The sequence below is a fragment of the Pollachius pollachius genome (genome assembly GCF_949987615.1).
Source record: "Pollachius pollachius genome assembly, chromosome: 16".
Lineage (NCBI taxonomy): Eukaryota > Metazoa > Chordata > Actinopteri > Gadiformes > Gadidae > Pollachius > Pollachius pollachius.
The window spans coordinates 10,852,980-10,878,318 of NC_136949.1; the positions used below are offsets into that span (position 1 = coordinate 10,852,980).

The 25,339-nt window shown below is 44.8% G+C and overlaps 1 protein-coding gene across 1 annotated transcript in view; it reads left to right on the forward strand.

The window, feature by feature from the left end:
- rad51b (RAD51 paralog B) overlaps window positions 1-24,821 on the forward strand; it is a 34,543-nt gene extending 9,722 nt beyond the window's left edge. The window contains exons 9-10 of the mRNA XM_079753470.1: window positions 1,742-1,820; window positions 24,334-24,821. Of these exons, the coding sequence (XP_079609596.1) occupies window positions 1,742-1,820; window positions 24,334-24,449 (195 nt within the window). The 3' untranslated portion in view covers window positions 24,450-24,821. The remainder of the gene's footprint in view (window positions 1-1,741; window positions 1,821-24,333) is intronic.
- Window positions 24,822-25,339: the final 518 nt, after the last annotated feature.

Genomic DNA, 25,339 nt, shown 5'->3' on the forward strand with positions numbered 1-25,339 from the left:
AGTAAGAAATTGTCCCATGATAAAATCATCATGACATTGTCCGAATGTGCTCTCATTTGTTATAGTCAACCACCGCTGCAATGTACACAGACCGCAAACATAACATAATATTGACAATGGAAATCCACAAACATTTGGGAGTAGACACACAAGGGAGGCTAATCTGCAAAAACAGGCTGTGTTGGAACGAGGGATGCTGGTTCCACAGAAACCGCAGATGGAAGATGGATGACATAGAAACCACATAAAGGGAGCTGGGGGATAGTGAACCCATGAGAAATGAAGGGAATCGAACTCATGGCCTGCAATGCGAAGAACTTATATATATATATATATATATATATATATATATATATAAACAGTGTGTGCGTGTATATATATATATTTATTTGATGAAGGATCGAGGTCCGATTCGATTGGGTTTGACGTAAATCTCTTGGGTAATGCAGACACGGGTCTGTGCTCTCTACAATTGGTACGAGATTCTTTACCAAAGATTCTCTGAAACCCTAAGAGAGCCGGCTCGCATGCTTGCAGTTGGCTGCTCATCGAGGACTGTTCATCTATTGAATCTCATCTAGTAAAAAATAACCAGTCGGGACTCAAATATTATTGAGCCGTTAACGAGAAAATTTCTCACATCTCCGGATTCCGAAATTAATTGCAACCATGTTTTAGTATTTCGGACGGGGCGGTTGCTACGTTAACCGACATTGCCTGATGCATTTGAACTCCCGGAGTTCCCATGAAAATGGTTCCTCGACAGTGCTCTTTTCTTTGGAGCGTGCAGGGCTCTCGTGTTTCACATGACTGCGGCCTTGAGTTTTATGACCACGGTGTGCATGGCAAGCGCTGCACTCCTCGCTGTGCTCTGAGCGGGCTGGAGAGAGCGCAAAAGAGAGCCTCTTCAGGGCCAGCCATGCGGAGAGATTGCACTCTGCCTGTGGTGGCTTTTCTTATGTGGACTCTGATCACACTTTAGGCAGTGGAGGAGTGTTGGCGCCTTTAGTGAAATCCCTAGTGAACTTCTTAGGTCTGGTTGGGTTGAGTTGTCAAAGTAGTCAAAAATTACGAATTCCTACTATGACGAAGGCATAACCCGCCCTCCTCTGCCTTTGATTGGCTTAGCCTGATGAGTGCAACACAACAACTTGGCTAGGTTTAAGCAACACAACTACTTGGTTAGGTTTAAGCAACACAACTACTTGGTTAGGTTTAAGCAACACAACTACTTGGTTAGGTTTAAGCAACACAACTACTTGGTTAGGTTTAGGCAACACAACTACTTGGTTAGGTTTAAGTAATACAACTACTTGGGTTATGTATAGGCAACATAACTACATGGTTAGGTTTAAGCAACAAAACGACCTAGTTATGCAGCACAACTAGTTAGTTAGGTCTAGGGTTATTGTTAGGCAGAAAGCCCTTTTTGAGAGACGCTATCATCAGGCTAAGCCTACCGGGCATGGTAGGGCGGGCCATGCCTTCACCACAGCAGGATTGGTTGGTTATTTCCTCAGCTGTGAACTGTAGTAAACCGTTGTTAACTGCTGTAAAGTGCTGCACAACCTTATAAACCGCGGGTAACTGATACCTTGGGAGGCATTTCCTGGGAGGCATTTCCTGCCTCCCATCGCCAAGTAAACATGTTTTTTTCCGAAGTCTGATCTTTTACACCCTCTCTGTCTTTTATTCTATTGTTATTCCCTCTCAACCTTGCTCTCTCCCCCTGTCTTTTCAGATAGTGATAGCCAAGTCTCCAGTGGCTCCCTACGCTGTGTTGAATTACACCATCCAGAAGGAAGGCCTCTGTCTGGACAGTGAGTACCACAGCCTCCTCGCGCCAAGGGAACAACTGTGATTTTCCATAGAGCGAGAGGAAAGAGACAGACAGAGGGAGAGAGAGAGAGGAAAGAGGTAGGGTGAGAAAGCAGTGGCCAACCTGTGTCACTAAATTCCCATGGCATTGACATTTTTGTTGGCCTTTATTTATATGTATTTATATTATATAATGTATGTAATATCTTTATTTATTTATTTATTCATTCGGACAGATCAAGTTCCATTGAGATCAGGCTTGTCTCTTTTCAGGGGAAAACCATTCACGAGCATTCATACACAATTTGTGTAAGACACAACTCTGCCTTTGGCCTTTAACCCATACCAGTATACTACTTTGGATTCAGTTCTGACCCTCACAGACCATATTGATGTCCATCCACCTATAGTGTGACATTTGTGTGCAGTTTATCAACCCACCGGTCGGGACACCAACGTTTATCAATACAACAATGAGGCCTTTTACCACTCACCTACTGAGGCTGACATTCTGAATTTAGCGAAACATGGACGAACAAAGGTCAGCAGTTTAATCAGCCATACACACGGCATCATACCATACTTCCAGTCCAAACCGACCACTGTGAGGTTAGCTGGCGTTGTGCCACACCATCCAGATCCAGTGCATGCTGGTTCTGGATGGTTATGTTCGATAACGAAGGGCATCACTTATATGGACAACGGCAGCCTATCCACCATTTGTGTATCAGTCGTTACCGTGGATGTGTTAAATGTAGGGTGGTGTGCGCGTGTGTGTACTGCTCCGCTCCACCGAAGCCAACGAGCTCTGCGTGTGACCACCGCTCTGTCGACTCTTTCATTCCGCTGGGAATCGCTGCCGTAATAACCAGGGGAAGGTGCACAACCGGAACTCTGCACACACTGGAAGCAATTCATCCATATGCTCCGAACAAAAGAAACTCAGATTTTCGATTCCCGATGGCTAGCGCTATAGCGTTAACTCACCACTTTGGCTCATAAATGATGATGGTGGCTGGGTGGCTCGAACCAGCATTGCACTAACCATGTAGTTGATTCACCTTGTCGGCACCACAGGTTCAAATTCCTGGCATATGGTACATGCTAAAATTCCCTGTCCCTCCTCACTGTCATATGGTATCCATTGTTTTCAATGTAAAAAAATATAAGTTTAGGGTTTACTGTGAATCGTGGCTGGTGATGGTGGTGGGGGGGGGTTGGATCTTAACCAGTGTTGGGTCCGTTCCTCCTGGATCTGGCTTCGCGGTCGCTCCCAGGGAGACAGCTCACCTCTCCAGCAGATGTCCGATGATGACAACACAGCTGTTTTTGAGGACACGCAAATCTCCATATGGAAATATCTCATGGAAAAATAGAGAGACAGAAAGACAGGAGGTAGTTTGATACACTCAATCCTCGCCCGACCATTACCTCATTATCTCATATTGTAGTCTTAGTTTTCAATGTGTATACACATTTCAATGTGTATATTATTGTAATTTTGACTTTTATTATTTTGTTCTTATTTCCATGTTTGAGCTTAGCCCTTTCAATCAGAATCGGAGGGAAAGCCAGACGGAGAGAGATAGAGAGGGAGAGAGAGATAGACAGAGAGGGGAAAAAGAGACGCATAGAGAAAGAGTGCTCACACCACCTGCTTCCATCTGCAGTTTGTGACCAATCAATAATGAGATCTCCATTGGAGTAACGTGGCCAGGACTTGGCGACGTGGCCAGTGTGTGTGTGTGTGTGTGTGTGTGTGTGTGTGTGTGTGTGTGTGGGTGTGTGTGTGTGTGTGTGTGTGTGTGTGTGATAGTTGCCGCTGACCCATTTCTTGCATCAGTTGTCCACCACCGATACTTGGGCATGGATGGAGGTTTGACTGCTTGAAGCTTCTGGTCTGTAAGGTCACTCAGGTCTCTTAGCTGAGGATTGTAAAGAAATCAACTTACAGTAGAGGCACAGAACAATCATATCATGCATATTGGAGAATCGAATCCAAGTGCTAGTTGCTCGGGAAAACAACCAGGCAGAATAGCTACAGGGATTGGACCCCAAGGTTAACTCAATCTTGGAAATCCCTTAACCAGCTACGACCCCATGCTTGATATAAAGGATTGTTGCAGAGATTGAGAGTGATCTTCCGTTTTCACCTGTATCACGTTTGCAGTCTAGATCTGGTATCCAGATCTGGTATCCAGATCTGGTATCCAGATCTGGTATCCAGATCTAGACCACAGGCTCAGAAAGCAAATGTTAGTGGAGTTCTGACAGCTTGTCCATGAAAAAATGAACAGACCCAGAAGTACAGCTGCTACCAGGACACAAATTAACGCGGGATCTGCGGCAGGCCCTAAAAAATACAAAAATGTACTCAATAAATGTCTCACACTTGTGGATGGAGTACTGACCGTATACCCCCACCCCACCCTCTGCTCATTACAGTGCCAATGTACTGGACACTCGGTGAACCCCCCCCCAGACCATTTAGTCTCTTGATGAATCACACGCGCTCATGGAAAGTTTTGTGCGATGAGAGCAATTCTTCAGTCCCTATCAACTGTTTACTTCATCTTCTTGCGAACTGCTGATAACAATGAGTCGGGGGAGTTATTCGGCAAGCGATGGGACACGACTTCACAACCTCCTCGCAAAAACCCTCCCTGAATTTTCCCACTGCGTATCAAAGCCTTCCTCGGGTGGGAGACGGCCTTTCACTGGCACACAAACACACACACACACACACACACACACATCATTAACGGAGTCGTGTCGCATCCAAAAAGAAACACTGAGTGCTCTTCCAACCTTGAAACCTGCCAAGATTTTCGTTCGCTTTATGAAAGGCACGCTCTAGTTAGCTAGTTAAGTGGGAGAACGTCGGTGGTTGAAAACTTCAAGTAAAGGGGACTTAACGATGTTAGCATTCATTGTCCAAGTCCGAAAAACAGTCCTTCAGTCTTCGGTTTTATACTTTTTTCTGGATTGCCGTCGCTATAAACGAATCTCAATATGTGGATTTTCCTTTCTTTTTGCTCTCCCTAAGTCCCGGGGAGGTATAAGGTCACCGTTGAGAGTTAAATCCAACAAAATCCCCTCCCTCTCCCCCGTTAAATGACGCCATCGTCATCTCCGCCCAGCGCATGTTTCTTTGATTAGCGGCGTCCCTGCGACATGACATGACTTCCTGTTGTCCGTGTCCATCCAGAGGGGAGGGCGCTGGAGGACTCTGGGTTCTGGTTCTGGAGGCTGTAATGGCCGCGTCACGGGAGACGCATGGTAACAGCTGACAGATGTGAAAACTGTCTCGGCGCATCGAGCCAGACACGTACCGTACGTCCATGTCAGTTGGGAGGTTTTAACAATGGCAGAGGGCTTTGAGTTGTAACGACCCAAAGAGTGGAGGTTTGAGATAAAGGCAAACAAACTTGCCAGCTATTCATCATCCAAAGGTTGGAATCCTTGGTTTCCTTGGGTTTAAGAAGGCAGTTCTGGCTTCCGGTTATGGCGTTGAGCTAGACAGTCGCACTTCGTGAGTCTCTGACAAGTGAATTATAAAACAGACCCTTTTAAGTCCTGAACGGCAGCTAAAGCGGGTAAAGCAAACCAAAATGGGAAAAAACAAAAATTCAACAAGACAAAAAACTGAAAATCAGTTTAATGCTGAATTACCAACTACAAGGTCAACGCTAGCTAGCAACGAGAGTCGCGCTAGCGAGGACGAGGTGGCTGCTAGCCCGCTCGCGGATAATTGCAACACCATTATGACTGACACAGCCGCAGTCTCCGATGAAGATACTCCACATGCCATTCGTCCCCAACAGCCAGATGCTATACTTGCGGCCATTAATTCACTAAAGACAGAAAGTTTAGAGCGGCATCGTGAAGTACTTGACGGTATAGCACACATTAGAACGGATCTGGATACAATCAGGGGACGGTTAACCACAGCTGAAACCCGCATAAGTGACACGGAAGATACAGCAGCCCAGCTTACAGCAAAGATGACGGAATTGGAAACGCAAGTTAAATTTCTTACTGAGAAGAACGAGGACCTGGAGAATCGCTCACGTCGCTCCAATCTACGTCTCATCGGCCTCCCAGAAAGCGCAGAAGGCAGGGATGCAGAAGCTTTCCTGGAGAAGTGGCTCCCCGATATTCTTGGTGCGGAGAATTTCCCGACGGCGGTGCGGATTGAACGCGCTCATCGTATCCCCAGTTTCCCCACCGGTCCAGCAAAATCCACGCGCTCTGCCCCCTTTCCCAGGCCGTTGATCATGAAGTTTTTAAACTTCAAGGATAAAGTTCGTGTGATGAAAGCGGCTCAAGCAAAGGGGAAAGTCATGTACGAAAACAGACAAGTGAAGTTTTTTTCGGACTTCTCCGCTGAAGTGCAACGCCAGAGGAAAGCCTATGACGCGGTGAAACAGAGGCTCCGCTCTGAAGGAATCCAGTACGGCTTGCAGTTCCCTGCAAAGCTCCGCATCACACACGGTGGAAAGAACTACACATTTCTGTCTCCTCAAGATGTGCATGTCTTCCTCCGGAAAAATATCAATAGTAGCCATCCAGAAGAGGTTGAATAAGTGAGTACGTATTTGCATAGGCTATGTTAAAGTGCTGCATTTACTGAAACGTTGGAGTAGCTTTCTAGGTTAGACTTTATTTCAATGATGACTGAAATTCCTCCTCTTTTGGGTTGTGAGCATGGACGTTCAAATTATTTAATCATTAGAAAGCACATGCAAATATAACATACTTTGGGTGTTAATTTTGTTATTATATACTATATGTTAATTTGTGCAGTGCATAGTTTTCTGTTTGTTTCTTCCATCTTCCTTTAAATTGTCTCGAGCAACAATATTAAGAGACAGAAACATAAACTATTATTTACACCTAGTTTGTGCTAAACTATAGTCATTTTTATTAATCTGAGTCAACCTGGGCGAAACAACATTTACAATTTTAGTTCCATAAGAAATCCTGTATATTTAAAGGGTCTTTACATTAAATTACATAGACTAAGAGTCAGAGATAAAGCGTAAACAAGTTAGTTTTATTTTTTTTGCTCCTCTCTGCAGGATCAACAAAAGCCAAGGAAGTTGGTGCAATAATTTAGTTTTGACTGTAGATAGAAGGCAGTCGTTAGGTCGATGCCACAGTTGTTAACTGTGGTTGTTTTGCAGGTTCTAGCAAAATGTTATATGTTGCTGTTGCTTTTTTGTTTGTTTGTTTATTTTTTTCTTTTTGTCTTTCTTTCAATTTGTCTTATTGTTATTTTGACCTGTTTTTCAACCTCTTTTGTAAAATTTGTTAAGCAAACGGTGATACAGCCACTCAGATACATGATGGTCCCCTTTGACAGATCTCTTTATAAAAGGTTACATGGCTAGTAATCAGCTATTTAAAATATCCTCTTGGAATGTCAGAGGCCTGGGTAGATTGGTCAAGCTAAAACAAGTTATGACAAGGCTTAAACACTTAGGTTCTAAAATTGTACTCCTACAGGAGACACATTTAACTTCAGGTGAAGTTGTCAGGTTAAGGAGAAGGTGGCAAGGTCAGGTCTTTGTGGCTAATTTCTCATCCCATGCTAGAGGGGTTGCCATCCTAATTCACAAGTCAATTCCATTTCAGGTCAATACCACCACTCTAGACCCCGGGGGTAGGTTCATTATTTTACAGGGCACTCTCTTTGGTCAACATCTTATTTTAGTTAATATCTATGGACCTAATAAAGATGAGCCACAATTTTATAATAATATTTTCCTAACACTTGCCTCATTAAGAGGGGATATTATAATAGGTGGGGATTTCAATTGCGCGTTAAATCCCGATTTTGATCGTAATGGTAATCAGGACTCCTCCCACAATCAATCGAGGAAAATAATCCTTAACTTCATGGGAGAGTTGGGCCTTTGCGATGTTTGGAGGGAGCGTAACCCAGACAAGAGAGAATTTTCATGTTATTCGACCACGCATAAGACGTTCTCAAGATTGGATTTTTTCCTGTTTTCTAAAACTTTAGTACCAAATGTGAAAAATTGTTATTACAATAGCATAATCATCTCTGATCACGCTACAGTATCTATTGAGTACAGTGCTACCAAAGAATTCTGTGGACCTTCCAGATGGAAATTTGATAATAAATGGTTGCAGGATCACAATTTCATTTGTTTCATTGGCCAACACATAGATTTGTTCTTTCTCGTCAATACCACTGAAACTTCTTCTTTAATTAGGTGGGAAGCTTTTAAGGCGTATATCAGAGGCCAGATAATTAGTTATACCAGCTTTAAATCTAAACAATTCAAGAACAAAATGATGGAAATTGAAAACCAAATTAAAGAGTTGGAAGGTGAGGTCATAATTAACCATACCCCAGCACTTGAACATAAACTAACCATACTGAGAGCCCATTATAATGAACAGTCAGCAAACAAGGCCCTAACTAATTTAAATAAATTAAAGCAGTCCTTCTATGACCAAGGGGAAAAAGCTGGTAAACTGCTTGCCTGGCGAATAAAAAAATTACAGAATGAAAAAATGATCCACGAAATTGAAAATTCAATTGGAGTTGTTACTAATGACCAAAAGGAAATAAATGAGAGATTTAAATTATATTATGAAAAACTTTATAAATCTGAACTGCCTAGTAACACGAACAAGATCACAAGAACCAGTTTTCTTGATAGTCTTGATTTTCCAACGCTTTCTATTGAGGACCAGGAATTTCTCGACAGTCCCATGAAGCTTTCAGAGCTAGATATTGCACTTGCAGATATGAAGAGGGGGAAAGCCGCGGGCCCTGATGGACTTCCCATCGATTTATTTAAAACTTTTAAAGATAAGCTGCTGCCTCCCTTTTTGGACATGCTTGAAGAAGCATTCAAAACAAATTCCTTGCCACCTTCTCTCTCTAAAGCTCTTATTATGAACATTCTGAAGCCTGGTAAACCACCATCTAAATGTGAATCATATCGACCCATATCACTTTTAAATGCTGATGCAAAGCTTATAGCTAAGGTCATAGCAAGGAGGCTAGAAAATCTCCTGCCAGGTCTAATTCATGTAGACCAAAATGGATTTGTTAGAGGCAGACAGGCGTTTCAAAATTTAAGAAGGGTGCTCAATGTTGTTCATAACGAAAAGGAAAGACGAGATGCGGCCATTCTGTCCCTGGACGCTGAAAAAGCCTTCGACAGAGTCGAATGGCCGTACCTATTTGAAATATTGCCTAGATTTGGTTTTGGAGAAAAAATTATTAAATGGATAAAATTGCTCTACAACAATCCCACTGCTGAAGTTCTGACGAACACAATTATATCAAAACCCTTTAGCCTAACCAGGGGTACACGACAGGGGTGCCCATTGTCACCTCTCTTATTTGTCCTGTCGATCGAACCCCTAGCAATGGCAATCAGATCTCACCCTTTAATAACAGGAGTTACAATTGGAAATTATGAACATCGTCTGGGCCTCTTTGCTGATGATGTTGTTATTTTCATGAGACAGCTAACGCAATCCTTACCATCACTTACAAAACTGTTGGAGACTTTTGGAAGTATCTCTGGTTATAAAGTGAATAACACAAAATCAAATATTATGTTTTTTAGGAAAACTGAGAGGGACAATCCCCCATTAGTGAATACATTTCATAACTCGCCTCATGGCTTTACCTATCTAGGAATAAAAATAACGCCAGATATCAATGACATAGTTCCTACTAACTATAATCCAATTTTAAAATCTGTATCGGAATCCCTTAAAAGATGGTCAGAGCTTCCCATTTCTATGATTGGCCGTGTCAACATTATTAAGATGAATATCTTACCAAAAATTTTATATTTATTCCAATCTATCCCTTTGCAGCCCCCATCTAATCTATTCCCCAAATTGAAAGAAATTACAACAAACTTTATTTGGAACAACAAACGACCAAGGCTTAGACTCACCCTACTTTACTTGCCATTCGAAAGAGGAGGACTCCAAGTTCCAAACTTTGTCTGGTATTATTGGGCGGCCCAAATTAGTGCAGCAATGTTCTGGTTCTCAGACAATTCCACAATACCCTGGGTCACAATAGAAAACGCCACTACATCTCCTCTCCCACTAAAGCTCTATCTGTATTCTAATACATTGAAAAACCTGCTTAAAGACACTCATAACCCATTTGTCAAGAATACAATAAGAGTCTGGTATAAAATCCAGTCTTACTTTAAAATAGAACCAGATATATCAGGCTTTACACCGATTTGGGGAAACTGCAGATTTGCTCCTGGCAGAAGTGACCTTGGCTTTAAATTGTGGGCAGAGAGAGGGATTAGTAAAGTTATGGATATGTATAATGAGAATGACGTGCTTTATAGCTTTGATGATTTAAAAACAATTTATAATATCCCTTCAAAACATTTTTTCAAATACCTACAAATTAGGAGTTATATTTTAACGGCACTCAAAAAGTCCCCCTATAGACCACCATTGTCCAGTCTGGAAAAGGCTGTTCTTGACCATCTTAAAGGACGTGGACAGGTCTCCTTGATATACAAGATTTTTGTGAATGAATCTAAAGAATCATCAGATAAATGTAGATTGGCCTGGTCTAGAGATTTGGATGTAGAGATTGCTGAGGACGAATGGAAGAGAGTTTGTCATGATGCACAAACCCAGACTATTAACACCAGATATAAACTATTACAATTTAAATGGATCATGCGTACATACATAACTCCCTCTCTGTTACATCGCTTTGATAATAATAACCTAGATTTATGTATTAAGTGTGGTCTTGAAGAGGGAATATTGTTTCACTGCATCTGGAGCTGCCCTGATATTAAATGTTTTTGGGAAAAGGTCATTAAAACAATTTCAGATGTGATTTGCACTGTGTTGCCTGTCTGCCCCCGCATTTTTATCCTTGGAGTACTTCTACCAGATTTAAAGTTGTCTAGTATGAACAAAAACATTGTTATTCTTTGCTCCCTAGTGGCTAAACACTGCATTGCAGTCACATGGAAAAGTACGGAGACTCCGACAGTGAGCCATTGGCTCAAAAGTCTCTCCAACTGTTTAGCTTTAGAAAAATTGACATATGCCTCCAAGGGGAAAATGAAAATTTTCTTTAAAGTGTGGGGACAATTTATGGGATTTCTTGAGAGCCACCACGCCAGGGGTTTGCTTGAGGCTTAGATTGACATTTCTGATGCAAGTTCAATATTTCCAAGCTTAACCTTGTATGGAAAGTGCAGGTTGTAATTACTTATACATCTTCTTCTTTTTTCTTCTTACTATTATTTGCTTGTACTTTGTTTTTGTTTTTGTAATTGTATTTATTTTATATTTGTTTTATATGTGAATAATTATATTTGTCTGTATGTTGAAAAATTTGAAAACTCAATAAATATATTTCAAAAAAAAAAAAAAAAAGAAGGCAGTTCTAAAGCAACAATAAAAGCTGTATTAATAAATAGGGTTGTGTGAGGACATCCCAGCCCAGTGTCAATAAATATGAATTAGTGCTGCTATCTGATGTTTTGGTGAAGGGGGTTGAGAAACATGTAGAACACCACAGGTGAGTGTGGTTGAGTAATGAAAGGGGCCTGATTCGTTTAGCTTATGATCTTTATCTTCAATATTGTGTGTGTGTGTGCGTGTTTGTGTGTGTATGTGTGTGTGTGTGTGTGTGTGTTTTCCGGTGCTTTGACATGAACAAACTGACGTTTGCTTCGAGGAGAGCTGATCCCAACCCACCAAGCCACGATCTACTGACCCTTCGGTCCTCAACGTGCTCCTCGGGTTTCCCAGTCGCCATGGTTTCCGTTGTCCCCGCCTTCTCCTTGTCCTTAGCAGCCGTTAGACGACACCGCTGTGATGTCACGCCTTTGGGGCTTTCCTCACATGGGAGTGTCATCAATCTGGACATTAACGCCGCCACGTGAGGTTCTCTTACGGCCGAGGATGTCCTCACTCTCCCCGACCCTCACCGCCCCTGACCTACGTATGTTTCGATTACGCCACTCGCGTCACAAGACCTTTTTGATGAAACGACCAATCGAATAGCGTTGCTCCACACCACATAGAATGGGGGGGTTGGGGTGGAGTGTAAAAGCCCCTCGCTCCAGATAGCTTACGGGAGAGACGGCACGTCCTCTCTTCATCTCGTTATCGGATGTTTGAGACGTGCAGCACCGTGGGACCTCAAGTCATAATGTCTGGCCGACGGCACAACAGTCAACAATCAACAGTCGACTTCCTTTGGCGGCGGTCTCTGGGCTGTAAAGTCTGGACTCAAAGTCTAAGTCCACTGATACAGTCCTCAGACAGACAGGGGGCTGGTCTTATCCACCCATTTCCTTGATGCACTCAAAGCGTTGTATCACCTGTTTATCTGGCGGCCGCTCATGGCGCTCACGTCTGGCGGGGAAGGTTGGCCATAAACAACAGGTGTTCCATGAGACGCTAAGCTCCTAGAGCGGTTTGCTAACTACCAGCTCATGTCCCTCAAGGTGATCGAAGAAGACCTACTCCCTAACCATATTATCCTTATTTATCTCTTGGTTGGGACATCCATCCCCCCCAACCCCCAACACTGGGGTCATCCCAGGTGACATTGTATTTATGTTTTCATGCGGTTGCTTTGACGCAGACCCCCCCCCGTGCAGTCCCTGTGAGGCCTCAGTGGAAACGTTGGCGTGCGTTGGCTGTGTCGCTGTGTGAAAGAGCAGACCAACGCGGCGTGATGCCAGCTCCACACAGCGTGCCGGCCCCCATGCACCTCTGTTAAATGAATTCATTCATTTGGGTCGCTAAGGGCCTTTCCACAGTACGCATGGAACAATCTGCTTTGCAAAGTAAAAGTATGAGTACCCTCGGAAAGAACGCGTTGCGCTTTGGGGAACGTTAAACCCCTTCCTTGTGAACTCTCTCTAGTCGAGTGAATGTTTTTAAATGTTTATTAAGACCCCTGCATCCAGACCTCGTCTCTCGCTGTGTGACCTTATTGTGTGAACTACCTGTTGAAAACTGCAACACCCTTTAAGGAAAGAAGCTGTAACGCAGATGTTGGCATGTATTTAGTAATATGTTGAGGGCAGAGAATGTCTCAAACAATTAAACCTTCAACATCGTACTCGCATGCAATCTTCCCTCCTGAGATCCTGACTAGTGGAAACCCAGGCAAATCACCTTTTTGGTAGCAGTTTCATTCCCCCCAGCCAACTTATGAATGCACACCGATGTGTGTATATATATGAATACTGAGAATTTTCTTTATAGTACATCTCAGTTTGCCCTTGTATTCAAGGGAAGACTGTTTCTGCCTGAACTTCAATCAATTGCATCAGCCTTTGTAAAACCTAAACTTGAATCAGGTAATTGCTAGGTGTGTGCACTTAGAAACACACAATTATCCATAGTGTGTTCTAATATCCTTTTTAATGTTGTCAACCGTGCTTGTAAGTAGTCAAAATCAATAACGTTTTAATGCCTGATACTTCATGACAACATAAACAGAGAGTGCTTGGTGACAAAGGCAGACAAGGCCTCTCATGACTCACTCTTACAATAGCACACACAGGGATATTGGAAAGGGCACCAACAACAGAATTAACAACCAACCGTCAAAATAAACAAAGAAAAAGTGGACCCACCACGAATCCCAAGGTTTTAAAAAGGCCCATACAATATGTTAAGTGCTGGGTGCAGCTTATAATTCTGCTGTCGCTCCTCTCTCTCTCTCTCTCTCTCTCTGGCTCTCTGAGAAGCCTCCGTCCTCTTCTCACTCCGCTCACGTCCCTCGGGTTTCCTGCGGTTTCGAGGCCCTTCCTTTCTTTGCCAAATGTTGCCGAGCAACGTGCCAAGGAACATGTCTTGTCCTCCGTCCGAGTTCACGGGCGGAATCCAAAGCATTCTGCGCGGTAGCACGAAGTGGCCCACCCTGAACCAGGGTCGGTCTGTGCCCTGGTTTCACAGTCTGGAGGGGTACGCGTTTAGCGTGGACATGTGTGGAATCAGACACAACCGTGCGTTTGTGTCTTTGATCAGAGAATATAGTGTAGTTGGCTGTTGCTTCGTACATAAAGGGGAACGTGTTTCATTGATGCTTGCTTGTTGTATCAGTTGGGGTGGTTAAGGCAGGGTAGTCTAGTGGTCAGCGTTTTTGATTCCTAGTAGAAAGGTTCTGGGTTCGATTCTAGAAAGTTCTCTGTCTACTCATGGCGGCTGGCTGTATTACAATGTTATCAATTTCTAGGTTTATTGCTATTGACTGTATCTCCTGGGATTTCCCATTGAATACAAAGGGTGTTTGACTCTCCTTTGCCTTATCTCTCTTCCGTCTCCTTCTTAAGAACCAAAGTGCAGCTGACAAGCAGCAAGGTAAAGGCTTTCTAGGTAGGTCAGGAGGTACATACCTTGTTACCTCTCCCTAACCTAGCGCAGGCCTACTCCTACCATCCCATCTCTTGACCAACCTACTCACGTGCTTTGAGGACATGAGTTGAGTTTTGGGAAAGTCTGTGGATGAATATTTAGAACTCCATTATACTACTTCAGGTATGTGGCAAACAACCATCAACCATTTGGCAGTTGTTCCCGACCTAGTATTGACCTACCTGTACACAGCTACTGTCCTTCTCAAATCTTCCCTTGGCTCCCTCTGAGTTGCAGAGTGCCAACATTTTTCTTCACCAGGTCATGAAAGTGGTGATACATGAACAGATCTGGCAACGGCTGTCTGTAATCGTCAGCTGTGCCGTCAATCCACGTTTTTTGTTTTGCTAAGGCTACTTGGAGGAATTTAAAATATGAACATTTGTGCCACCATTGTTTTTCATTGATTTTATCATTGATCAGGTTGGCATTAGCTGCTTATGTTGGTGTTATTTTTATAAGCTCAAGATGTCTGACCAGGCAAAAGATGGAGTGCACAACATGGTCGCCACATTGATCAAGCACATCTGACCCCTGTCATAAATTAATTTCATCTGGCTTGGTTTATGACCGTGATCCAGATTTCAATCACAGTCTTGGTTACGTGACATTATTATTTTGATTTAAATAATAATTTAAAATTGCTGATTTCATCTTTGCACTCTATGAAGCAACGAGCAATGATCATAATTGGCATCACTAATTGTTTAATCACTTGTGATTTGGAGACAGAGCTTGCACAGGCATTGTTTGTTGAGGCTACATAAGTGCACTATACTGATGATTCCGCCAAGGCCTTTTATGGTGCGATAATTGTCTTTATTGTGTCTTCAAATTTGGCTGTTCCTTATTTACATAACTTTTTACACTTTCTCCCTAACTTTCCTACACTCCTACCCCAACAGCTTCTGTCTTTCATTTGTTCCTTCCTTCATTCATTGTGTCCTTTCCTCCATCTTCCATCCCTTCTGACATAGTACCTACTATTTTATTTAGGAGCTAGTACTGTGTTGTTTACTAGAAAGTAATGGCAGGTTCATTATTTTCATAATTTTACATTCTGTGCTCGTAGAAAGAGTTTTCTTACTGCTGGCAAGTTCTTAAAACCAATGTAGTTAAATGTGTTTTTTCCCCCTTGTGATGCAGTTAAATGAGTCTAGCTGTAATTCTAAGCTTCACGGATAAATGCTTTTCCTTGATATCCTTCATACCATCACTACATGCTAATTCATTGGAGGTTCTAACAAACCAGTTGCGCTTTAAACCACTAAGGGAAGAGGGGTCAACATGACTACGTGTAGACTTAAGGCTACAATGGGATTTAATTTGGACAGGAGTGGTTTTCACTCAGGTCCTCAGCACGTCATTGTGATTCTGGCTCTCCAATCCCCTTCTTAGTTCTAAGGCTTGGTGAGAAGGTCAATGGGGATTGTAGGCGCTCAAACATGTTCAGGTTACAATGTGTTTGAACAAAGATGTTGGTGTCTGGTTTCCTTCACCAAAGGATTTGATATTCTAGCCACAAAACGTGCATTCAACAAATCATGTTGTTGGATGCACCTTTAGTGCAGGGGTGGATATCATCTTTTAACAAAGTAAAGATCCTCCATAGTACCTTGAGTCAATCATCCGGATCATACAAGTGACGCAGATGTCTGACTCATGACTCAGGTCTATTGACTCGGTGTGTGGGCAGAGCAAGAACGTGACAGGACTCTTACTTTCGGGAATGTTCCACCTCTTCAGACCACTTGATTGACGCTTCGTCAGCACTGAATAGGTTGGCGGTTAGTAATGGCAAGTCAGGGAGTTTGGGGTTCAGCTCCCTGCAGCTCTGTACGTAGAAAGTGGCACTGGAGTCAGGTACAGTAAGGTTTCAGTCACGCAAGTGGTTTGGACCCCTTGGAAATGTGGGTTGTTGGATGGTAGTCAGAACGCTTGCAAGTCTGTCTTCATGTGTACTCCATAGGTTGTATGTACTGTACATCAGAAGTTGAATTCTGAAATCATAGTCTTTCAACCACATTATTTACAACGGGTCGTCTGTTGCATGTTTACGAGCCAAAGTTCTCAGACTCTGCTGCTTCCCTCTTGTGACACACTCGATGCAGTTTACAGGTCTTGAAAAAATGGTGTATTCCACCGCATTGCGAGTTCCAGTCTGTAACCCCAAAGTGAGCAACACATCTCTGTATATGTTCGCCTCATCCTCTCTGGTCTCGGCCTCACCAGGACTGTACACAAGTTCATGCTTGTTGTGTGTGAGGGTGAGTGTGTGTTGTGAGTGTGTGGTCCAGCCTCTCCCGGGCCCGTCTAAACTAACAAAGCGGTCCGATGAGGTCAGGCCTGCTCGGCGCCGAACCGCAGTCTGCTTGTTTGAGGTCCAATCAGTCGATAGGCTGTGGACGGGCTGGCGTTAACCCCGCCTGTCCCCGCACGCCCCCGCCGGCCAGAGATGCCCGCTGCAGAAGCGTCAACGTTTACGGTTCACAGCAAGACGCTGGCACTCACCGCTGTTATCCAAATCACCCTGCAAGCCAGGCCGGGGATCAATCAAAACATACCATCAGGAAATGGAAGTAGCTCCAAAATACACTCATTCCTGCAAGACCGTGTTCCTATAAAAACAACTGGATAGATTTGGAATGTTTTCGAACATCTCCACCAAGTTTGTTCTAATTTCAACCCGAGGGCTGAGAAACTAAATGACATCAAATTGCAAGGGTAGGTGTAGTATGTGAGAACCACATAATCATAGAGAGAGAGAGGGAGGGAGAGAGAGAATTCTGAGGCCTGGAGTAAATCCCTTCAGAAGGGATCAAAGCCGCGGCTCCCTGTTTAATACCAACAGGATATTGGTGCTCCCAGCGGCTTCCCCCACTTCCTGTTACACACACACGGCCGCTGTTATTTCCCCTGGAATTGCTTTGAAGACCAAGTCCTACTGTAAATAGAAAACCACTTTTGATGGTTACCGTAGAAAACATCATGATATGTACGTTATTTATGACTCAATCCAAACACTCCCAGCCAGCAGACAGAGAGAAAGCGACAGAGATAGAAATGAAGAGGGAGAGACATAAAGGGAGGAAATGGGATATGCTGCGGTGGTGTTATTCCGACCTGCGGGGCTCCCATGGCAGCGTTTCAGTGACACAACATCCTGGACACTGACCCGAGCAAACATGGCTACAACCATGATAAGCTACAGACCAGCACTGTGGACACAAGGGGAGAGAGACAGAGGAAGAGGGGTAAATAAGTATTGTTTGTGTATTCATGAAGGTCGTTTTAGATCCTTAGTAAATCTTGCTACACACACACACACACACACACACACACACACACACACACACACACACACACACACACACACACACACACACACACACACACACACACACACACACTTGGTACAATTTTTTACCTTCATTTTACCAAGTGTGTGTGTGTGTGTGTGTGTGTGTATATTAGGTATCCTTGGGGGTGACATGTGTCTTTCGGAAGACGATGTGTCCCTACAAGTGATTACGGAAAGTGTGTGTGAATATGCCAGATTTGGTATCTTTGTGGGGACATTTAGTGGTCTGTCTGTGTGTGTGTGTGTGTGTGTGTGTGTGTGTGTGTGTGTGTGTGTGTGTGTGTGTGTGTGTGTGTGTGTGTGCTGTCTGAGTTAGAAGGGTGAGAAGTGGGGCAAAGTGGAATAGGACAGTGTGAGGCAGAGAGAGTATGTCTTCCAGTGAGTAGGTTTGTGTAAATGTGCACAGGAACCCCTCAGGGAAACGGCTAATCCTGGGGAACAGCTGGACCTATGGGCCCACAGCAGGCCGGGGAGGGGGGGCGGGACGTTGGTGGTATGGGTGGAGGTGGTGGTGGGACGGTGTAATACTCGCCAGTGTAAGGAAACGGAGGTACAAAGGAGGCAGAGGAGAAGAGGAAAACATGGCCATGGCCTACCGCAGGTCGGCCTAACACAGGTACCACTTGTACCCGACACACACACACACACACACACACACACACACACACACACACACACACACACACACACACACACACACACACACACACACACACACACACACACACACACACACACACACACACACGCATACGCACACACACATCCCCTCAATTCAAGAGCTCAGACCACACTCGTGGTTTAAGGGCACTATAACTTCCTTTTTAGCCACCACAATTTAGATTGTATGCTTTTTCAGCCTGTCTGGCTAAATGTAAGTGTCTGGAAACATAGCTAGGAATATGGAGGTACTGCTGTTTCTCCTAAACTGGTACTTTGTCTTTTAGCTCCTCTGCTTTGAGACCTTGTTGTTGTTAAATTTTAGAACTGAGTTTAACCAAATCTAATTCACGTTCATGTGCCAAACTATTCCTCCTCAGTGGCCATTTGATGAGAAAGTCTTCCAAAGGTTATGTGTCTTGTGTTGTACGTTTGCACTTCGAGTTGTGAGTCTGCGCATCGATTCAGGCGTCTGAATGCTGGCTGCGTCGTGTTTCGCTTTCCCGAGGCTGCCATGTTAGCTGCAACACAATACAGCTGCTGCTTGTCGGCCGCAGTGCCGGCTGCACTTTAAATAGAGTTCTGAACATGAGAGAATAGAGCTAGCCCTGAGGGAGTGGGGTGCAACTTATTTCAAAGTCACGTTCTACTCATTAGCATTTCTGCTAACTTGCCAGTCCGCTAGTTATTAGGACGTGCTATATTAGTAGGGGGTGCTAGCAATTTCTTTGGAGATGCTAGGAGGTTTGCATTAGACTTTTGGTAGCGATGGCTTTGGATCGCCTACTCATTTGAGCTTATCGCTATTTAGCTTCTTAATGCTACATTTGCATGGGTGAAAATATTGCAGACCTAATGGATTGCAGTGACTTAGTAGCCGGCTTCAAAGCCTATTCAAATGAGTCATTTCACAAACTGAAATTCACGCTAGTCTGTCAAGGTACCTTTGCTTAGGGATTGTGTTAGCCTGCTTGTTTGAGTACATGTTGGGTATGGGGCGGGGATTGCCCATTTATTGGCCTTTTCTTTAACTAACCCCTGAGCTAGTTATTAAGTGGCTCTACATTTGTGTTAGCCTTGTACCCAAATGGTCACCATGTGATGTAACTTCTTTGTGTACTGTTTAGTTCATTTTGTATCAGACTTGTTACATGAATTAAAGGAGAGAAGAACACGCACAAGACTGAAGAGCGAGACTGACAGAGGGACAAACTACAGAGAGACTGACAGAGGGACAATCTGTAAAGAGACTGACAGAACGACAAACTATAGAGAGACTGACAGAGGGACAATCTGTAAAGAGACTGACAGAACGACAAACTATAGAGAGACTAACAAAGGGACAAACTAGAGAGAGACTGACAGAGGGACAAACTATAGAGAGAAACTGACAGAGGGACACTCTATAGAGAGACTGACAGGGACACTATAGAGAGACTGACAGAGAAACAAACTAGAGAGACTGACAGAGGGACAAACTATAGAGAGAAACTGACAGAGGGACACTCTATAGAGAGACTGACAGGGACACTATAGAGAGACTGACAGAGAAACAAACTAGAGAGACTGACAGAGGGACAAACTATAGAGAGAAACTGACAGAGGGACACTCTATAGAGAGACTGACAGGGACACTATAGAGAGACTGACAGAGAAACAAACTAGAGAGACTGACAGAGGGACAAACTATAGAGACTGACAGAGGGACAAACTAGAGAGACTGACAGAGGGACAAACTAGAGAGACTGACAGAGGGACAAACTAGAGAGACTGACAGAGGGACAAACTAGAGAGAGACTGACAGAGGGACAAACTAGACTGAAAAAGTGAAAAGACAGGGCAAGAAGGAGAGCACATGGAGAGAGCTATTCTAAAGAGAGATAGCTGCAGACAGAACGAGGGAAACAAAGAGAGAGGGAGAGGTTAAGTCTGTTTCCTGCTGGAGAATGAACTAGAAGCAGCTCGTAATCACACCGCAGGAATGCAGTCCGGACCGTGTACACTGCAGAACACTCCCTGTACACCCCTCTCGCCTCCCCCTCCCTCCCTCCCTCCCTCCCCCCCCCCCCCCCAACACACAAAGGCCTCTTTGTTCTGCCTGCTCCCTTGTAAAGACCCCTCCTCCTCCTCTCCCCTCCCTCCTTCTCGCTCCCTCTCTCTTTCCCCTGTCTTCAGTACTCTATTCAGAGAGTCCGTTCTGCTCAGACCTCAATCTAGTTTTGAACTGTTTGTGTGTGTGTGTATTTATCCTTACTCAAGGATATACTTTTGTATTGTTATTGTTGATATGGGTTTGGATTCTATTGAAGCATTATTTTATTATTATTTTTTTATTTATTAACTCTTGGAGGGGGTATCGAAAAATAAGGTTTTATTTAAAAAATTGTTAAAGCTTTTCTGCCCTCCGCGAATGGGGTGAAAGTATAGTTAGCAAAAAATAAATAATCTCACACCACCATAAGCGAGTCCCAATGTTTAGCCAATAACTACTTAATCTATGTAGACAAGCATGTACTGCACCTTGAAACACATGCACGTCGAAAAATGTACACATTTACATGCCTGCATGCAAATACAAATAATAATATAAACTTCTAGACACGCAAATGTGTACAGCAACTCATATTTCACACAAACACAAACTTCGGCCCTGCCTCTCTCACGTCCCTGTTCATGTTCTGGCAGCAACCGCCACCACCACCACCATCATCATCCTCATCATCATCCTCATCAGTGTCGCGCTCCGTGAGTAATAACCAGAACCTCTGGGCAAGAAGACAACGAAACGCCGCCATCATGATTCACGGCTGGCTCCCCGCCAGCCCTCACAGCCCGGCCCCTGCCTCTTGGATGATGAATGTGTTCAAATGTGTTCCATCACACCCCCTGGTCCACTGGCCCAACCGAGACGAGACTCATGCTGTTAGTGTTGTGGAACCAAGCAGTTCCACGTCTTTTCACGTCTTTACACGTCGCTCCACGATGCATGGCCAGGTTGTTTAGTGTCCCAAGGAGTGGAAGGGTCATGGGGCCATTCTGAACTTTTGATAGGTTTGGTGAGGAGATTCCTTCACCCTCAGGCAAAACTGCCAACAAAGAACTGGATGATTATTTTTCCGTAAAACATTCAGTGAGTGGCGGACAAATCAATCTGGTAATCGGCGAATAAAAACGGTTCATTTATGTCCAGGCCTCTGAAACCCTTCCAGGAACTCGACAAGCTTCTGGACTCGTGTTGGCCCTGAGACACCGGCGGCGGTGTCTCCTCACGCTCTCTGTCACCACCTTCAACTGTCAAACAAACAGGCCTCGCCGTGATCCCCAGGGCCACGCCGCGGCTCTTATAAGGCGGGAAAACGACACGACGCATCCCTCTGGTCTCTCTCCGTCGCTCCTCTCCATCTTCCAAACACCTCCACCTCCTTATTGGGGCATGCAGGAAGCTGAGGCGAGGGAGTGAGTCAGCGCCACGTCACGACGGGTCCACGGAACGGGTCTGCGGTCTGAAGAGAACCTGTGAAACGTTAGGCCCCCCCCTCCCGTCCCAATCAGACCCAGAGCACGCAGATGTCCGATGATGACATCAGCTCAGGCAGCGGTTTGCACGCGCTCTGTCCTTCCCCCGTTCCCCCACCGAGAGGTCAAAGGTCACATAACGACAGCAGTTGGATCACGCACCACCTCCTGGAGGTGTCCAGTCAGCGTGTGGGGTGGGGGGAGGGGCACAGGGTTACTGCATTTGGGTTTACATTAAAGGAGGGAAGTGATAAACAGGAGGCTTCATCAGGCGGAGGAATGGAATGATGATGATGGTGGTGGTGGTGGTGGGGAGAGAGGGGGTTCACCATACAGCAATACAGACTCTCGCCCCTACTCTCTCTTTCTCTCCCTGTCTCTCTCCGCCTCTCCTTTCTTCCCTCTATCCCACACAGTGAATCACTATTAGCACAGTCAGAGTCTGGAAGTTGTTAACTAGATTGTGTGTGTGTGTGGGGGGGGGGGGGGGAGCCAGACCCAGCGAGTCGATCCTGGAGGGCAGATCCCTGGTTCTCATGGCTGAGGCTGCGTGCAGAGCAGTAAATGATGATGGGGGGGGGAGGCGGGCGGCTGGTCTGTAATTTACCAGTTTGAGATGGATTATTGGGGTGGTTTGTGTTGGGCCAGGGCCTGTGTGAAAGAATGGGGCCCAATTAGGGCCTTATGTAAGACCTGGAGTGGAGTGGAGGGAGGGAGTGTGGCGGTGGAGCGGAGCCTCCAGCACGGCCGCTCTGGGACGCGGCGCGGCACTGGGGCCTGAGCTGCGTCTCTCCCTCACACACACTTCACCATTCAAACAATCGTCAATACAATTTAACTTGAAAGTTTTCATTTAGTTTTGTGTGTGTGTGTGTGTGTGTGTATATAAGTGCGCACACAATGTGCATGTGGCGTGTGTGTATGCATAGTACTGTGCCGGCATATCTCTGGATGTGTGTGTAAGCCTGTGGTGTTTGTGTGTTGTACAGTGCTGTACAGTATCAGACTTCGCTGTCAGAAGTCAATATGTTAAGATCAATATCCTCAGGTCTATCTCTGCCTCTCTCTCTCTACCTCTCTAACAATCTACCTTTACTCTCTGTCCGACTGTCTCTCTCTCTCTCTCTTTCCTTAAAGAGGGGGGGCTTCTCGTTCACTCACACATCCACGTGTCCCCTTCTACACCAGCAGTAGACCGCTAACGACAAGCGGCGACGTGACGAAGAGACAAAAACAAAGAGCTGAGCACACAATGTCCCCGGGAGCCACTCCCTGAGCACACCAAGCGAAGGGAGGAGAACACGCTTCACCGACGCGCTGAAAGGATTTAAACTCGCTCAGTCGAAATCTCAGTTTTAATGTTTCAAGTTCAACCGGATTCCTTTACGCCGAGTCACCCTTTGGGCTCCGGCGTGAATAACAAGCTGTGTCTCAAGAAGGGCCCCGGGGCCCGTCTCCACACTACATTCGGCTAATGCTGCTCAGCCATTGTCTCAGAGAGAGAGAGAGAGAGAGAGAGAGAGAGAGAGAGAGAGAGAGAGAGAGAGAGAGAGAGAGAGAGAGAGAGAGAGAGAGAGAGAGAGAGAGAGAGAGAGAGAGAGAGAGAGAGAGAGAGAGAGAGAGAGAGAGAGAGAGAGAGAGAGAGAGAGAGAGAGAGAGAGAGAGAGAGAGAGAGAGACTCAGACTCTGCCAGATGGTGGTTTATCGTGAGTACAAGCCAGATGTGCGGGCTAGTGAAGCCACACCCTGGTGATGGGGCTGTGGGGCTTGTCTCTGCAGACGCCTCTGCTGATTTCATAGCGTCCCGCAGGTACCCCTGTAACTCTTATGAAACAGATCTTCATCAGCACATTGACACTGAGCCAGCTTCACCTGAGGTCTTCGTAAAACCACTTCTCAACCCCACATCCCAGAAAACCAAATGCATAAATATTGTTTTGCGAGACAAAGTGATGGTTCATATCCAACAAAAGACGTTACATGTTGTCGTTTTAATGTACGAGGGTTCATGGGGAACTTTAGCATTTGGTGGGAACTGGACGTATACATCGCCTGCAGAGCTGCGTATGGATTCCAACCAAACAAACGCAAGGGTATACAAATACAACGGTGACGTCGGTACCCGCGGAAACGATCCCTGGGCCCTTATTTTTCCCTCTCCTTTTGCTGTACAAAGACTTTTGTTTGGCCCGCCATCTTTGTTTTTCAAACAAGTTGTTCAATTCAAACAGGATCAGTTGCTGGTTGTGCTACCCCTATGGCGACGGCTGTGAACACAGAATTGGCGCGCTCATGCCAGAGACATTATGACGAGGGTTAGCGAGTGAGGTGCATGAGAGGGCGTAGCCAGCCTACATGAGGAGACTTGGGAAGCTGGAACAACAAATAGGACAAATAGAAAATACCATTTATGTTGAAGTTCATTTGTAATTCATTTGGGTCTTGCCTGGTTTGCCTGAAGTGAACTAGAAAACCTGTGTGTCTGGAGATTAAGTTATTATTTTGTTGTGTGTGCGTGTGTGTGTGTGTGTGTGTGGTTTTTCTTAAAGGCGACAACCAGGAGCCAATGGGTGAGGCCAGAGACCCCGGACTTCAGCCAATCAGAGTGAGGACGGAATTCAAGTACAACCTCAGCCAGGCTGAGGAGACGGACGGTGTCTCGTGATCGTCTGAGAGATCATGTGCGTTAACCGGTTTTCTGGGATCAGTTAAAACATGTTCATCGTATTATATGTGTTTGTGTTTTTTACATATCGCTTTCGCAACCGTGAGACCAACGATAATGGTGAAGAAATGGGACTCACATTGGAAACAGCAGGGGTTTTGTATTTCTGTACACATGAATAAATAAGTATTTAATAAACCCATATTGAATTCATATTCTGTGAATTGAAAACATGCAGGCATTTTATCTGTTGCATTCATCAGCATTTCGGTTACATCGACATCTTGAATTCTGCCTTATTTTGTGCACATTCATCTAGAGACAAGCTAGGTGTTGGAAACCCGCACTGACGGCACCTAAAGTTCGTATACAAGCTCGATCGAGAGCAGAAGACGCGTCAAATGTGTGTTTTTTTACGTCCTTTAATGCTTTTGTCGGTATGTGAAGTCGGAGCTGGAGAGATTCACTCCACCATCCTGCTTTTTCTCTCTCTTGCTTGCTCGCTCTCTGCCAAGGACACAGGAAGTAGTGGAAAGTGGAAAGAGCTGGTCGTGCAATTCTGCGTGTGTGTTTGTCTATCTGGGACTGGGTGTGTTTGTGTATGCCTGCATGCGTGTGTGCGTGAGCGTGTGTAAGTGAGAACAATTTCAAGCTTTACTGTGCGAAACAATTTCTCCCTCTGTGATCAATAAAATGCGTTAGTGTTTTGGTATAACTCATTGTTGGATATCATGATCTATCCAGGGACCTTGTCTGTATTTGCCTAGACCAACCTCACAGTTGATTGGTTGTTCTGTTGAGTCATGCTGCTTACTGTTTACTGTACTTTTGACATTCAACATTCTCCATACGTTCTGTTAAGAAATGCTCTCTATATCTCCCCAGTGTCA